Source organism: Homarus americanus, unplaced genomic scaffold (genome assembly GCF_018991925.1).
Source record: "Homarus americanus isolate GMGI-L3 unplaced genomic scaffold, GMGI_Hamer_2.0 scaffold6889, whole genome shotgun sequence".
NCBI lineage: Eukaryota > Metazoa > Arthropoda > Malacostraca > Decapoda > Nephropidae > Homarus > Homarus americanus.
This window is the reverse complement of record NW_024740668.1, coordinates 19,472-37,680: the sequence shown is the minus strand read 5'-3', so window position 1 is coordinate 37,680 and position 18,209 is coordinate 19,472. Positions and strand designations below refer to the sequence as shown.

Here is an 18,209-nt window from a genome sequence, read left to right as displayed (position 1 = left end):
GTAAGTTAGGTTGTCAGGAGGTTAAGTTAGGTTGTCAGGGTTTAAGTTGGGTTGTCAGGGGGGTAAGTTAGGTTGTCAGGGTAAGTTAGGTTGTCAGGGGGTAAGTTAGGTTGTCAAGGGTAGGATTAGGATGTCAAGGGGTAAGTTAGGTTGTCAAGGGGTAAGTTAGGTTGTCAGGGGTAGGATTAGGTTGTCAAGGGTAAGTTAGGTTGTCAAGGGGGTAAGTTAGGTTGTCAAGGGGTAAGTTAGGTTGTCAGGGGTAAGTTAGGTTGTCAAGGGGTGGATTGGGTTGTCAAGGGGGTAGGATTAGGTTGTCAGGGTGTAAGTTAGGTTGTCAAGGGGTAAGTTAGGTTGTCAAGGGGTAAGTTAAGTTGTCAGGGTGTAAGTTGGGTTGTCAGGGGGTAAGTTAGGTTGTCAAGGGGTAAGTTGGGTTGTCAAGGGGTAAGTTAGGTTGTCAAGGGGTAAGTTAGGTTGTCAAGGGGTAGGATTAGGTTGTCAAGGGGTAAGTTAGGTTGTCAGGGTGTAAGTTGGGTTGTCAGGGGTAAGTTGGGTTGTCAGGGGTAAGTTAGGTTGTCAAGGGGTAGTTAGGTTGTCAAGGGGTAGTTGGGTTGTCAAGGGTAAGTTAGGTTGTGTCAAGGGTAAGTTGGGTTGTGTAGATTGTAGGATTAAGTTGTCGGGGTGTAAGTTAGGGTGTCAGGGTGTGAGTTAGGATGTCAAGGGGGTAAGTTAGGTTGTCGGGTGTAGTTTGGATTTGTCAGAGATTTGGTTAAAGGGGTGGATTAGGTTTGTCAGGGTGTAAGTTAGGTTGTCAGGGGTAAGTTAGGTTGTGAGGTAAACTTAGGTTGTCAAGGGGTAAGATTAGGATGTCAAGGGGTAAGTTAAGTTTGTCAAAGGGTAGTTAAAGTTGTCCAAGGGAGTAAGTTTGGTTGTCAGGGTGTAAGTTAGGTTGTCAGGGTGTAAATTGTCAGGGGTAAGTTAGGTTGTCAGAGTTGTGAAAGTTAGGTTGTCAGGGCATATAGGTTGTCAGCGTGTAAGTTAGGTTGTCAGGGTGTAAGTTGGGTTGTCTCAAGGGTAAGTTAGGTTGTCAAGGTTTAGGGCCAAGGTGTCAAGGGGTAGGATTAGGTTGTCGGGGTAATTTAAGTTTGTCAGGGGTGTAAGTTAGGTTGTCAGGGTGTAAGTTAGGTTGTCAGGGTGTAAGTTAGGTTGTCTCAAGAATTAGAATTAGGTTGTCAAGGGTAAGTTAGGTTGTCAGGGGAGTTTGTCGAAGAAGATGCAGTTAAGTTGTCAAGGTGTAGAGATTAGGTTGTCAGGGTTTAAGTTAGGTTGTCAAGAAATTGGGGTTAGGTTGTCAGGGAACCTTAAAGTTGGGTTGTCAAGTGTAAGTTAGGTTGTCAAGGTGGTTAGGTTTGTCAGGAGGTTGTCAAAAGGTAAGTTGGGTTGTAAAATTGTAAGTTAGGTTGTCAGAGAGGATTAAGTTAAGTTCTCGGGGTTTTAGGATTGGGTTGTCAAGGGTAAGTTAGGTTTGTCTTTGTTTGTCAGAGGTAAGTTAAATTGTCAAGGGAGTGGTTAGATGTCCAAGGGGTAAGTTAGGTTGTGTCAAGGGGTGAGATTGGGTTGTCAGGGGTAAGTTAAGGTTGTCAAGGGTAAATTTAAGGTTTGTCAAAGAGTGCAGTGGGGTTGTCAAGGGGTAAGTTAGGTTGTCAGGGGTAAGTTGGGTTGTCAAGAAATTAGGACCAGGTTGTCCGCGAGGGGTAAGTTGGGTTGTCAGTTCAAGTTAGTTTGTCTCCAAGGGTAGGATTAGGTTGTGGGGTAAGTTAGTTAAGTTGTCAGAGATTGAGTTGGGTTGTCAGGTGGGATTGGAACGTCTAAAGGGGAGCGTTTGGTTGTCGAAAAGGGGCTAAGTGAGGTTGTCAAGGGGTAAGTTAGGTTGTCAAGGGTAGGATTGGGTTGTCCAAGGGGTAAGTTAGGTTGTCAGAGATTTAAGTTAGGTTTGTCAGAGTTAAGTTAGTTTGTCAAGGGGTAGGATTAGGTTTGTCAAGGGAGTGGATTAGGTTGTCAAGGGTAAGTTAAGGACTGTCAAGAATTAGGATTAGGACTGTCAAGGGTAGAATTAGGTTGTCAAGGGGTAAGTTAGGATGTCCAAGGGGTAAGTTAGGTTGTCAGGGGTAAGTTAGGTTGTGGTGGAACTGGGTTGTCAGGGGTAGGATTGGAGTTGTCCAAGGGGTAGTTAGGATGTCAAAGGGGTAATTAGGTTTGTCAAAGGGGTAAGTTAGGATGTCCAAGGGTAAGTTAGGTTGTGAGAGGGAGTAGGATTCGAGTTTGTCAGAAGGTAAGTTAGGTTGTCAAGGGGTGGGATTAGGTTGTCAGGGGGTAAGTTGGGTTTTCAAGGTGTAGGATTGGGTTGTCAAGGGTGGGATTGGGTTGTCAAGGTTTAAGTTCAGGTTCGTCAAGGTAAAGTTAGCAGGTTGTCAAAGGGGGTAAGTTAGGTTGTCAAAGTGGATGAGGTTGTAGGGTGTAGTTTAGGTTGTCAAGGGTAAGTTAAGGTTGTCAGGGGTAAGTTAGGTTGTCCGAAATTAGGATTAGGTTTGTCGGGGGTAAAGTTGGGTTTGTCAAGGTGTAGTTAGGTTGTCCAAACTGGGTGAGTTAGGTTGTCCAAAATTATTAAGTTAGGTTGTCAAGGGGTAAGTTAGGTTGTCAGGGGGTTAAGTTAAAGTTGTCAAGGGGTGAAGTTAGGTTGTCAAGGTGTGTAAGTTGGATTTGTCAAGGGGTAAGTTAGGTTGTCAAAGGGGGTAAGTTAGGTTGTCAGGGTAAGTTGGGTTGTCAAGGTGTTCTTAAGTTAGGTTGTCAAGGGGTAAGTTGGGTTGTCAAGGAATTAGGATTAGGTTGTGAGGGGTGGATTGGTTGTGAAGGTGTAAGTTAAGGTTGTCAAAGGGTAAGTTAGGTTTATCAAGGTGTAAGTTAGGTTGTCAAAGGGGTAGAGATTGGGTTGTCGGGGGTTAAGTTAAGTTGTCAAGGGTAAGTTAGGTTGTCAAGGTAAGTTAAGTTGTCGGGGGGTAAGTTAAGTTGTCAAGGGAGGTAAGTTAGGTTTCGTCAAGGGATTAGTTAAGTTGTCAAGGGTAAAGTTAGAGTTGTGGGAATAGTTAAGTTTGTCAAGGGGTAAGTTAGAGTTATCAAGGGTAAGTTAGGTTCTTGAGGGGTAAGTTAGGTTGTCAAGGGGTAAAGTTCAAGTTGTCAGGGGCCAGTTAAGTTGTCAAGGGAGTAAAGTTAAGTTGTCAAGGGGTAAGTTAGGTTGTCAAGGGCAGAATTGGGTTGTCAGAGTAGGATAAGTTGTCAAGGGTAAGTTAAGTTGTCAAGGTAAGTTAGGTTGTCTCAAGGGGTAAGTTAAGTTGTCAAGGGGTAAGTTAGAAGTTGTCAAGGGTAAGTTAAGTTGTCAAGGGTAAGTTAAAGTTGTCCAAGGGGTAAGTTAAGTTGTCAGGGGTAAGTTAAGTTGTCCCAAAGGGTAAGTTAAACAGTTGTCAGGGTAAGTTAGAGTTGTCAAGGGGTAATTGAGTTGTCAAGGGGTAAGTTAAGTTGTCAAAGGGGTAGGATGAGGTTGTCAAGGGGGTAAAGTTAAGTTGTCAAGGGTAAGTTGGAACATCCAGGGGTAAGTTAGGTTCTCAAGGTACAGTTAAGTTGTCAAGGGAATTGATTTAAGTTGTCAAGAATTTCTGATTCAAGTTGTCAAGGGTAAGTTAGGTTGTCAAAAGAATGATTAGGTTGTCAAGGGGGTAAGTTAAGTTTGTCAGGGGTGATTAAGTTGTCAAAGGGAATTGGATTAGGTTGTCAAATTATGAGATTAGGTTGTCAAGGTGTAAGTTGGGTTTATTCAGGGAGTAAGTTAGGATTTATCAGAGGTGTAAGTTGGGTTTACTTGAAGATTGTAAGTTAGGTTGTCAGGGGGTAAGTTGGGTTGTCGGGGTTAAGTTAGGTTTCAGGGGCTAAGTTAGGTTATCTAGGTTGTCAGGGGTTAAGTTAGGTTATCTAGGTTTTCAGGGGTATTTAAATTAGGGAAGGATGTGGTTGGATAAAGCTTGATTTGTGGTTAAGCGTGGGATCAGGGGATTAGTAATCTTCCTTATGGTGAGTTCAGACGTGAAATTTTCTTTAAGACACCAGACCTAAGAGCGCACCTCACTCTCCACCTTATGACACAATACAAAAACATCGTCCACAATGACATTATACTTAGAATGACGTTGACCGAACACCGACCAGGAACATATATAACAGAAGACTTCTCCTTAGTGACGGTCTGAGGCTGATATACTGTACGTCCTTGAAACTATTCTATGTAAACAAAAAACCCACAAAGTCACCGTAAATATATTCATGAAATAGTGTCCATAGAGCGTCATAGACAACTTTTCCCCGTCACTATAGAATACCACAAAAATATGTCCTTCTCAGACCTTACAAGACTTTATTCTTCCTCTCGCCTTTAGCAACATATCGGAGACTTACAAACCCGTAACTACCAAAACTTTTATTAGTCACTCCTAGATTTTACCCCGATAGAGACTGTGATTCAGAAAACTAACGCAGTAACAAGTCAAAGTTTAGAGGATGTGCGCCTTTGCCTCTCTGATACCATCTACAGAGTGAAAGAAACTGTAGCTTTATACCAAGACACGAAATCTCAAAAAGGTTCATAAGACGTATGATCCGAATCCCACAAGATTCAAATATACAAGATCGAATCCCTACAAAATTCTCAAAAGATTCATAAATATCGTGATCTAAATTCTCAGTTGTAAGGACCAATGGGAAGTCGAATACTTGAGAAACTGGGTCGAGGCGATATTCGGATAAGCTGAAGTTAATTCCTCTCGATGGTGGGCTGGTGGTGTGGTGGTGCGTGACGGTCTGGGTAACACACAGCTTGTCAACCTGCTCTGTGTGTGTGTGTGTGTGTGTGTGTGTGAGTGTGTGTGTGAAAATGACTTGTTTTTAACATGATTTTGTTTGTATGACTGTGAGGTAAAATATTTTTTATTTAAAACCAATTACTTACATCTGTGTGATTGCGATTTTAATTTTCACGAGTTTCTCCCATTTATTATTATTATTATCTAACCTACGAACCTAAAACAACTGACACACAAACATACAAATCACAAGACAGCTTTCAGTCAATCGCATCTCCTCGTTCTCTTGTTAATATACCGGACGGAATGTAAATCAAACACAAACTTGGTAGTTCAAATACCTAATCTCTTGCTACAGTATGTTCCCTCGGCGCCTCAGTACACAAACATAACTTTGTCTTTCAGCGCTTGAAGTCTTGAAGTAAAGTTGGGTTAGAAGAGCATAGTTTTATCTTCCACTAGACGGGCGGCTCTTACAGGCATCAACTTCTTCCACAGACGGGCGGCTCTTACAGGCATCACTTCCACTAGACGGGCGGCTCTTACAGGCATCAACTTCTTCCACTAGACGGGCGGCTCTTACAGGCATCAACTCCTTCCACTAGACGGGCGGCTCTTCAGGCATCAACTTCTTCCACTAGACGGGCGGCTCTTACAGGCATCAACTTCTTCACTAGACGGGCGGCTCATACAGGCATCAACTGCCACTAGCGGGCGCCTCTTACGGGCATCAACTTCTTCCACTAGACGGGCGGCTCTTGCGGCATCAACTTCTTCCACTAGACGGGCGCTCTTACAGGCATCAACTTCTTCCACTAGACGAGCGGCTCTTAGAGGCATCAACTTCTTCCACTAGACGGGCGGCTCTTACAGGCATCAACTTCTTCCACTAGACGAGCGGCTCTTAGAGCATCAACTTCTTCCACTAGACGGGCGGCTCTTACAGGCATCAACTTCTTCCACTAGACGGGCGGCTCTTACAGGCATCAACTTCTTCCACTAGACGGGCGGCTCTTACAGGCATCAACTTCTTCCACTAGACGGGCGGCTCTTACAGGCATCAACTTCTTCCACTAGACGGGCGGCTCTTACAGGCATCAACTTCTTCCACTAGACGAGCGGCTCTTAGAGCATCAACTTCTTCCACTAGACGGGCGGCTCTTACAGGCATCACTTCCACTAGACGGGCGGCTCTTACAGGCATCAACTTCTTCCACTAGACGGGCGGCTCTTACAGGCATCAACTTCTTCCACTAGTCGGGCGACTCTTACAGGCATCAACTTCTTCCACTAGACGGGCGGCTCTTACAGGCATCAACTCTTCCACTAGACGGGCGGCTCTTACAGGCATCAACTTCTTCCACTAGTCGGGCGGCTCTTACAGGCATCAACTTCTTCCACTAGGGGCGGCTCTTACAGGCATCAACTTCTTCCACTAGACGGGCGGCTCTTACAGGCATCAACTTCTTCCACTAGACGGGCGGCTCTTACAGGCATCAACTTCTTCCACTAGACGGGCGGCTCTTACAGGCATCAACTTCCACTAGACGGGCGGCTCTTACAGGCATCAACTTCTTCCACTAGACGGGCGCTCTTCAGCCATCAACTTCTTCCACTAGACGGGCGGCTCTTACAGGCATCAACTTCTTCCACTAGGCGGCTCTTACAGGCATCAACTTCTTCCACTAGACGGGCGGCTCTTACAGGCATCAACTTCTTCCACTAGACGGGCGGCTCTTACAGGCATCAACTTCTTCCACTAGACGGGCGGCTCTTACAGGCATCAACTCCTTCCACTAGACGGGCGGCTCTTACAGGCATCAACTTCTTCCACTAGACGGGCGGCTCTTACAGGCATAACTTCTTCCACTAGACGGGCGGCTCTTACAGGCATCAACTTCTTCACTAGACGGGCGGCTCTTACAGGCATCAACTTCTTCCACTAGACGGGCGCTCTTACAGGCATCAACTTCTTCCACTAGACGGGCGGCTCTTACAGGCATCAACTTCTTCCACTAGACGGGCGGCTCTCACAGGCATCAACTCTCCTAGTTCGGAATGCCAACACGCCTCGTGAATTCTCCTCTTTGAGCAAACTTCGTGGACAGAATCCAATTAGATAATTTCTACACGACAAACAAAAACAACACTTCCAGTATTAAAATAGTTGAGTGGGTTAGGTTAGGTTGAGGTGAGGTTAGGTTTAGGTGAGGTTAGGTTAGGTTGAGGTGAGGTTAGGTTAGGTTTATGTGAGGTTAGGTTTAGGTGAGGTTAGGTTAGGTTGAGGGTGAGGTTAGGTTAGGTTGAGGTGAGGTTAGGTTTAGGTGAGGTTAGGTTAGGTTGAGGTGAGGTTGGGTTAGGTTAGGTTAGGTTGAGGTGAGGTTAGGTTTAGGTGAGGTTAGGTTAGGTTTAGGTGAGGCTAGGTTTGGGTGAGGCTAGGTTTAAGTGAGGTTAGGTTTAAGTGAGGTTAGGTTAGGTTGAGGTGAGGTTAGTTTAGGTGAGGTTAGGTTAGGTTGAGGTGTTGGTTGGTTTATGGAGGTTAGGTTTAGGTGAGGTTAGGTTAGGTTGAGGTGAGGAGGTTAGGTGAGGTGAGGTTAGGTTTAGGTGGGGTTAGGTTAGGTTGAGGTGAGGTTAGGTTAGGTTAGGTTGAGGTGAGGTTAGGTTTAGGTGAGGTTAGGTTAGGTTTAGGTGAGGCTAGGTTTAGGTGAGGCTAGGTTTAAGTGAGGTTAGGTTTAAGTGAGGTTAGGTTAGGTTGGAGGTGAGGTTAGGTTAGGTTTAGGTTAGGTTAGGTTTAGGTGAGGTTAGGTTAGGTTGAGGTGAGGTTGGTTTGAGGTTAGGTTAGGTTTGGTGAGGCTAGGTTTAGGTGAGGCTAGGTTTAAGTGAGGCTAGGTTTAAGTGAGGTTAGGTTAGGTGAGGTTAGGTTAAGTTAGGTTGAAGATAGATTAAGGCTACGTAAGGTTCAGATGTTACCTTAGATTAGGATTTGGGTTAAGTTAGGTTAGGTCAGGTCATTTAGGTTAGGTTAAGGGTCACCCACACACCACCATCATTACTAGGCTCCTACCTCAATATATTTCAAGAGTAACTTACATACATTGCATCAAACTACCTTGTATAAATGTGTGTAATACAACTTAACCATCAATCAATCGGTTTATGTATGAGTTAAGCATCAATCTCTATTTTATTAACCTAATTTTACCTCATATAAATAGGATACATAAATAACCACGACAACTACAACCACCATGACATCAATAACAACCATCAATTACAACTACTGCAACAACTACGATAACTACATCAATAACCACCAAATTTATGTACTGTACTACAACTGAATTACAACAATAGCTAATTAATAATACCACAACAACAATCATCAAATACAACCACCACAACATCAATAACAACCACCACATAACAACAACCACGACATCAATAGCAACCACCACCACAACAACTAATTCATCAACAGCTAACAAATACAATAAAAAACAACAACAACTCATAACCATCAAAAAACACAACAACAACAACAACAACAACAATGAATTGCTATCACCAAAATTCCGCCTCGACAAGAAAAAAACCCAAAAACATATAACTAATAACAAAAACAACAATAACAATAAAAATAACAACAACAGCAATAACAACAACAACAATAACACAAACAACAACAACAAAAGAATATAAACGAATAAATAACTACACAATAACACAAGACCAAAACATATACAGGTAAATGGGGGTGGGGGTGGAACATGGAACAAAAATGAGGGGTGGGGTGGAACAGGTAAATGGGTGGTGGAGGAGGGGGTGAACAGGTAATAAAAAGTCAGGCTATAGATAAGGACACAATATAAAAAAAAGTGTAAAAGATAAGGTATAGAGAAGGTGAGATAAGGAAGAGAATAAGATAAATATTAAAACTGGACAATGACAAGAAAGAAAGAGATAACAAAGAAATAAGGCAAGAGAGAGAGAGATAAAATCATGAAGAAATAAATAAGAGAATGAAGATAATAAGATAGAAGGATAAGATACGGAACAGGAGCCAGATGAAAATAAAGAAAGTCCAATAATCACGATGAAATATAATAAATGGCAGAGATATACCTAAAATAATATATCAAAGGGGGTACGGATATAATTCTACTCAAATGAAGGTATATTACACTGATATATAAACCCGAGTCTTCTAAACTAGTATAATGGGGTATACTTAGTGTGAGTATTATGGGGTATATATTTCATACTTAAAGGGTATCAATCATACTAATTATGCTGAGAAATATACCTTTCAGTATACAGTATACTCGCACATAGGTATACCCTCTTATATTTACCATCTCAAAATATGTGCTATTTATATATACAAAGTAAATAAATCGCTATCTGTATTAGTAATATGATAAACCTCCGACTTAAAATAACAATGTACAGTATAATCCTAGAATTTAAAACTAAAATAAATTGTGCCTTTAAAGTAAAAAAAAAGTGTTAAAAAATAGACCAACTTTCATAACTATAAACTTTGTGCTTTTAAGTCAACACACAAAAGGTTGAATCAGGGTGGTGGGGGGCACCTTGAGTGAGAATACAAGCAGGTCTGCCTACAACAGTGCTACAGTGTAGGACTACAGGTGCCTGCCATAACCTGCCTCTACTCTGCCGTGAGGAGGAAGGAAAGAAGCTGCCAGAGTGATAATTTCATCTCAGATAAGAAATAATTTAAGGCGTTGAAGGCTGACAATAAAACACACAAGTACAAACACAACAAAACACTTAAAAACATTCACAAATAACAGCAACAAATCAAATTAACAAACAAACAGACAGTGGAAAAAAAAATCAAGGGTCAAACGGCAAAATAAAGATATAATACTGTGTTGGGTGTCAGAGTTCGGTAAGGCATTCACTATATACAAGACGTGTCTAAGAAGGTCAGGCAGAAACTAAAATCAGTCCTAAGACGCTGTGCAACAAGCCTCACTATCCCTTGGCTTACCGTCCCGTGCTCCGATTTCACTGAAAGTTTCGTCTGGAAGTGGATGGAAGGTGGTGAGCGGAGGTCAATATACAGTATGTACACAACACTTACTTAAGCGATTATAATATTATGTCTCTCCCCAGCACACACACACACAGCCACAGCTCACTGAAGATCTACAGTACCTGAAACATCAGCCCAAGGATGTCAACAAACACATATAAACAGAACATCAACTCAACAGCAGATGAGGAAACAGGTTCATATTTTCATGTTAAGATTGAGACACTTCTACGGTGCCTGTCTGTCTGTTAGTTTGAATTAAGATTAGAGTAATTTTGGAAACATTAGCTCCAGGATGTATTACAAATACTTAACATAACAGAAAGATAACAGAAAGATTAGAAGAAAAAGAATCACATTTCTATGATTCTTCACAAGCGGTTAAAAGGATTAGTAACACTGATCAGGAAAACGAACACAACACATATTAATATTTTCCTGCAACTTTAAGACACTTGACAGTTTTTCTCTGTTAGGGTAAGTTATAGGTTAGGATTATACACAGTGGAGATATAATTCCTGTTATGATATGAAAGATTATTATCAAAGTGCATGTTAAAGTGGAGAGGGAGAGGGATCACATCTGCACACACTCCACTACTCCACCACAGCTGCACACTCACTACTCACCACAGCTGCACACACTCCACTACTTCACCACATCTCCACTCACTACCCCACCACAGCTGCACACTCCACTACTCCCATCACATCTGCACACACTCCACTACTCCACCACAGCTGCACACGCTCCACTACCCACCACAGCTGCACACTCACTACTCCACCACATCTGCACACCCCACTACTCCACCACATCTGCACACTCCACTACTCCACCACATCTGCACACACCCACTACTCCACATCTGACACACTCCACTACTCCACCACAGCTGCACACTCCACTACTCCACACAGCTGCACACTCCCACTACTTCACCACATCTGCACACACTCCACTACTCCACCACATCTGCACACACTCCTACTCCACCACCACTCCACTACTCCACCACAGCTGCACACGCTCCACTACTTCACCACATCTGCACACCACTACTCCACCACATCTGCACACTCCACTACTCCACCACATCTGAACACACTCCACTACTCCACCACATCTGCACACACTCCCACTCTCCACATCTGCACACACTCACTACTCCACCACATCTGCACACACTCCACTACCCCACCACAGCTGCACACTCCACTACTTCACCACAGCTGCACACACTCCACTACTCACCACAGCTGCACACTCACTACCTACCACAGCTGCACACACTCACTACTCCACCACAGCTGCACACTCACTACTCCACCACAGCTGCACACACTCCACTACTCCACCACAGCTGCACACACTCCACTACTCCACCACAGCTGCACACACACACAGATACACTCAGAGGTCGGTTGTCAAAGGATACCAACAGTCACCATAAGAGCACAAAGACAAGAGTCGCAGCTATTGGAATCAGTTTACCCGTCACAAAAACGTCAATGGGAATAATGTACGCTTTTTAGATCCGTTCTTGTGTGTGTGTGTGTGTGTGTGTGTGTGTGTGTGTGGGGGTGAAATGGACGATTTATGTTTTCTGAAAAGCGTTGAGAGAATCATTTAATGTTTTGGATAGAAAAGAAAAATAAACTTTGAAATAAAATGCTGGAATTCTTCTTCGTTCTCCTCGACACTATTCGCGTAATGAAATACAAGTGAATTTTTAGCTGTCATACGTGATTTTTAACCTTTCTCTTGGTCATTTATGAGTCTTTGGTAATTAATGGTCGTTCACTGCGCCCGTCCAACATGTCCAGGGCGTCGAGGGACAGTAAGGTCCAAGGATTTAGAACACAAAAATGCATTATAAGTTCTTAAAAATCACCTCCAATTAAAATCAAACCATGATTAACCTCTTGAAAACGATCGGCGTCACTAATTAAACGAGATGCCAACGACGTCCTTCAAGTAATCACCGCTGCCGTGGGGAGAGTAATCACTGTATTGTTACTGGTGGGGGTGTTGAGTAGTATTCCAGGGGTGTAATGACCTGGTGAGACTGCTCAAACAGTGGCCGTAAAGGTGACAACATTAGTGTAATGGGTTTCCTCTCAACTATATGACACCAGCATGCCAGCCAGCCAGCCAAACCAATCATGGGATAGATCGTGTGCCACCACAGCCAATCATAGGTCACCGGGTACACTAACTGGGGGCTTGGTGGGTTGGTGATACACCGACTAACTGACCGGGAGGTATTTTAGTTATGGCCACCAGGAGGCGTACGACCTAATATACAACCTCCGTAAAGTGAAATAATGAAACTGGTGTACCATTAGTCTGGCCAGTAGGGCGGGGGGGCATAGATAAAGCCTCCGGTACACAGAATCAGTAGTTTCTCGGTACTACACCTACAGTGCTCACTTCACTATCAGGAAAGCTGGGGCTCCTTCACTGCTGGGGGAGCAGAGGTACCCGGGTGTCAATCAGCTGTACCTAAGATAAAGTCGAGTGGTGTACCTATGCTGTACCGCTACACCACGCCTTAATGGTCAGTTCTCACACCGTAACCCGACGGTACCATCCCGCTCACAACACACGGCATGAGTACACTTTATACACACAAAGACTCACACGGCCAGCAGACAAACACGGTCACAGACAAACACTCACACGGCCAGCAGACAAACACTCACACGGCTAGCAGACAAACACTCACACGGCTAGCAGACAAACACTCACACGGCCAGCAGGCAAACACTCACAAGGCCAGCAGACAAACACTCACACGGCTAGCAGACAAACACTCACACGGCCAGCAGACAAACACTCACAAGGCCAGCAGGCAAACACTCAAAAGCCAGCAGACAAACACTCACACGGCTATCAGACAAACACTCACAAGGACAGACAAACACTCACAGGCCAGCGGACAAACACTCACAAGACAGCAAACACTCAAAGGCCAGCAGACAAACACTCACACGGCCAGCAGACAAACACTCACAAGGACAGCAGACAAACACTCACAAGGACAGCAGACAAACACTCACGGCCAGCAGACAAACGCTCACAAGGCCAGCAGACAAACACGCAGGCAGCAGACAAACACTCACAAAGCGACAAACACTCACAAGGCCAGCAGACAAACACTCACACGGCCAGCAGACAAACACTCACAAGGCCAGCAGACAAACACTCACACGGCCAGCAGACAAACACTCACAAGGCCAGCAGACAAACACTCACACAGGCCAGCAGACAAACACCCACACAGCTAGCAGACAAACACTCACGGCCAGCAGACAAACACTCACACAGCCAGCAGACAAACCACACGGCTAGCAGACAAACACTCACAAGGCCAGTAGACAAACACTCACACGGCCAGCAGGTAACACTCACAAGGACAGCAACACTCACACAGCCAGCAGACAAACGCTCACAAGGCCAGCAGACAAACACGCACACGGCCAGCAGACAAACACGCACACGGCAGCAGACAAACACTCACAAAGCCAGCAGACAAACACTCACACAAGGCCAGCAGACAAACACTCACACGGCCAGCAGAAAAATACTCCTACGGCTAGCAGAAAAACACTCACGGCCAGCAGACAAACACTCACAAGGCCAGCAGACAAACACTCACACGGCCAGCAGACAAACACCCACACGGCTAGCAGACAAACACTCACAAGGCCAGCAGACAAACACTCACACGGCCAGCAGACAAACACTCACACGGCCAGCAGACAAACACTCACAAAGACAGCAGACAAACACTCACAGGCCAGCAGACAAACACTCACAAGGACAGCAGACAAACACTCACACGGCCAGCAGACAAACACTCACACGGCCAGCAGACAAACACTCACAAGGCCAGCAGACAAACCCTCACACGGCCAGCAGACAAACACTCACACGGCCAGCAGACAAACACTCACACGGCCGCGGCAAACATCTACACGGCTAGCAGACAAACACTCACAAGGCCAGCAGACAAACACTCACACGGCAGCAGACAAACACTCACAAGGACAGCAGACAAACACTCACGGCCACAGACAAACACTCACAAGGCCAGCAGACAAACACTCACACGGCCAGCAGACAAACACTCACAAGGCCAGCAGACAAACACTCACAAGGCCAGCAGACAAACACACACACGGCCAGCAGAAAAACACTTACACGGCCAGTAGGCAAACACTCACAAGGCCAGCAGACAACACTACGGCCAGCAGACAAACACCCACACGGCTAGCAACCTCACGGCCAGCAGCAGACAAACACTCACAAGGCCAGCAGACAAACACACACACGGCCAGCAGAAAAACACTCACACGGCCAGTGGCAAACACTCACAAGGCCAGCAGACAAACACTCACACGGCCAGCAGACAAACACCCACACGGCTAGCAGACAAACACTCACACGGCCAGCAGACAAACACACACACGGCCAGCAGACAAACACTCACAAGGCCAGCAGACAAACACTCACAAGGCCAGCAGACAAACACCCACACAGGCTAGCAGAAAAACACGCACACAGGCAGTAGGCAAACACTCACAAGGCCAGCAGACAAACACTCACAGGCCAGCAGACAAACACACACGGCTAGCAGACAAACACTCACACGGCCAGCAGACAAACACTCACACAGCCAGCAGACAAACACCCACACGGCTAGCAGACAAACACTCACAAGGCCAGTAGCAAACACTCACACGGCCAGCAGGGTAACACTCACGGCCAGCAGACAAACACTCACAAGGACAGCAGACAAACACTCACGGCCAGCAGACAAACACTCACACGGCCAGCAGACAAACACTCACAAGGCCAGCAGACAAACACTCACGGCCAGCAGACAAACATTCACACGGCCAGCAGACAAACACTCAGGCCAGCAGACAAACACTCACAAGGCCAGCAGACAAACACCCACACGGCCCAACTCGCAGCAGAAACCTCCAGGTAGCAGACAACACTCACGGACAGACAAACACTCAAGGACAGCAGACAAACACTCACGGGCCAGCAGACAAACACTCACAAGGCCAGCAGACAAACACTCACAAGGCCAGCAGACAAACACTCACACGGCCAGCAGACAAACATTCACACGGCCAGCAGACAAACACTCACACGGCCAGCAGACAAACACTCACAAGGCCAGCAGACAAACACTCACAAGGCCAGCAGACAAACACTACATAATAGAACATAATTACTCCTCAAAGAGCCTCTCTCCTCCCCTCTAAACCAGTGAAGCTTAAGGCAACTTCAAAAGGTCAGAACGGGGGGAGAGAGAGAGAGAGAGAGAGAGAGAGAGAGAGAGAGAGAGAGAGAGAGAGAGAGCTCCAGCCTTATCCTCTGAGTGGACGAGCTTGTTAAATACACCCTGGAGCATGAGTGCGTCGCCGGATTGGCTGCCACCACTATAAGAGCTAATTACCTCACGAGGTAGTTAAGCGGGTTTGTTGTTGCTAATTCTCGCCTCTCGTGAGTTACTACCTGCCTGCGTCACCTCAAGAGAAGTTTGTCAATACAATTAACTTCCGTCTCAGGATTCTTCAATGTTCGTAAAGTGAAGAAGTCCTCCTAACTAACTACTTCACCTTTACACCACGGAATAAATATTAATTACATTCAATATGGCATTTAACTTAACACTGGTTTTCTGCCTTAAGTAATATTTCCACGGACTGTGGGTGGAGGTCAGTGGGTTACTGTACCCACTTAAAGACCTTAGTTGTTGAAGCTCAGCACTTGATAACAATATAACACTTGATAACAATATAACTCCTGATAACAATATAACTCCTGATAACACTTGATAACAATATAACACGTGATAACAATATAACTCCTGATAACACTTGATAACAATATAACATCTTAAGGACGAAAATTCTATATTATAAACTTAAGTGAGATTATTTTTTAAACTAATTTTAAGCAGTAAATTTCGTATGATCAGTAATCAGTCAAACTAATGACAAATATTTCAAATTTCTTGCCCCACAAGACATAATCTGAATGGATGTTAATACGGACCAATCATGAGACTTGGAGGAAAGTGTACAGTAGGAAGGAGCCACAGTGTGCCTGTAACGATGCCACTCGTCCTCACCACAAACTCTTGCACCAGACACACAACACCTTATCCTGGGGTCACCAACCACACACTGGATGAAAGCTCAACTTTCACACAACATTACATCTATGGGCGGACACGACAAGTCACGACAATTCCTTAGTATTTAATGTATCGTATTTATATTTTTATTTTAAGTTAGAGTAAGTTTTCGGTGTTGATATCTTGCGCACTTGATGACGCAAAAATTAGCTTGTGAAACACTCTGGTAATAAAGCTATCATAAAGGGAACACGAGCTTCTTGTACAAGTTGAGGTACTGTGGTCCCCATCAGCGGGTGTTGTTGGTCTCTGTTATGTTATGTTACCAGAGTGCTTCACTAGTCCGGTTACTTATGTTTGGTTTCATTGTATAACATTAGGATGAGATTAAGTTGTGTTAAGCAACATATGTGTAATTAAACACACTACCTACCTGGAGCAACATATGTGTAAAAGCCCAGCCACACCTCCCGGGGCTTCATGTGTGTAATTACCACACCCACATTACATATGTGCAATTATCACACTTTTCGGAGCTTCATATCTGTAATTATCAAACGTCCTGTCGCTACACCTAACAACTACACACCTGTAATAACTAATCCCACCTTCCACCTACACACCTGAGGTCATCACCCTCCTGACCCTACACACCTGGGGATATGACCAACGCTAAAACTACACACCTGTAACACCACCACCATCCCTTGGACACACACCCACACACCTGCTTGAGAACGACGGTGTAGATGTGGGTGTAGAAGACCGCCATGAGGAGACCCGGGCCGATGATGGTGCAGAAGTAGAGGAAGACCAGGTAGTCGTAGTTCATGACCTGGGTGAAGACGCAGGAGGCTTTGTACTCCTCGTGCCACCCCATCATCGGCAGGAGACCCACCAGCGTCCCCGCCCCCCAGCAGCCGAAGATAATGCCTGTGGGGGTGAGAAGAAGAAGAGGCATTAGTGATGGAGGTGATGCCGGGTGATGGTGATAGAGATATAAGATGACGGCGGGGTGAAGGAGGGGTGAAAAGGTGAGGAAATAAAGGGAGGGGGGGTTAAGGGGAGATGGGGTGACGGGAAAGATAAAAATATTAAAGAACGATGGGAAGATACCACACTACCACAGTATACCGCCATCATGCACAGTATATGAAGGTTTAATGACCACAATCTACTCCCGCTCCCCTTAATGGTTAATACACCCATACGACCACCAACACGCACAATGGAAGGAGTTAAGTGGCATATCCGAGACGTTAAATGGATGTTAATTACCACTTATCTACCAGCTAATACACCTTCACCTGCTGCTGTACGATCACCCACTGCGGTATAACACTTTCAATGAGGGTGATATTGTGAGAAGATTAGTATTTATCTACCACACACACACTCAGTGTCACAGCACACACACACACACACACAGCCACACAGCCCCACACACACACACACACAAACACACACACACACACACACACACACACACACACACACACACACACACACACACACACCTCTCCCTCTCATCTCTTCCCCAGTCTCTCATTGCGACTCTACCTCACCACCAGGGCCGGACCGTCACCCTAGCGGGGGTCTGTATCATAAACATTATGTGCTGCCTGGAAAACAACCCCGCCACTTGCTCAAATCAAAACCTAACCTAACTAAACCAATTTAAAATGACTCTTAAAAAAAATCCTAAAGAATAGTGTAAACAAGAGAACGAATGTAATAATAATAATAATAATAATAACAATAATAATAATAATAATAATAATAATAATAATAATAATAATAATAATAATAATAATAATAATAATAATAATAACAAAGCCTTAAAACTGGATAAAATACCAACATTAATTATTTTTTCTACCATAAAAATCCAATAATCACGTCACCGAATCAGTCCGGTTCAGGCGATAAAAAACTCTACGGACTAGACCACCCGCGTTTAATTAACTTACACTATCTGCTAACCTAACTTAATCTAACCTGTAGAGTCTCTTGTGAGTCTTATTATGTGTGTGGTACAGTCGAAAAGGGAGCCTCACACACACACACACACACACACACACACAC

The 18,209-nt window shown here is 44.7% G+C and overlaps 1 protein-coding gene across 1 annotated transcript; it reads right to left on the bottom strand.

The window, feature by feature from the left end:
• Positions 1-9,561: 9,561 nt before the first annotated feature.
• Positions 9,562-17,129, bottom strand: LOC121875500 (adenosine receptor A1-like). Its single transcript, XM_042380066.1, has 2 exons — positions 16,852-17,129; positions 9,562-9,951 (listed from the first exon to the last, which is right to left on the bottom strand). Exons 1-2 carry the CDS (start codon positions 17,083-17,085, stop codon positions 9,829-9,831), a joined length of 357 nt encoding a protein of 118 aa, XP_042236000.1. The 5' UTR covers positions 17,086-17,129; the 3' UTR covers positions 9,562-9,828.
• Between the last annotated feature and the right edge of the window lie 1,080 nt (positions 17,130-18,209).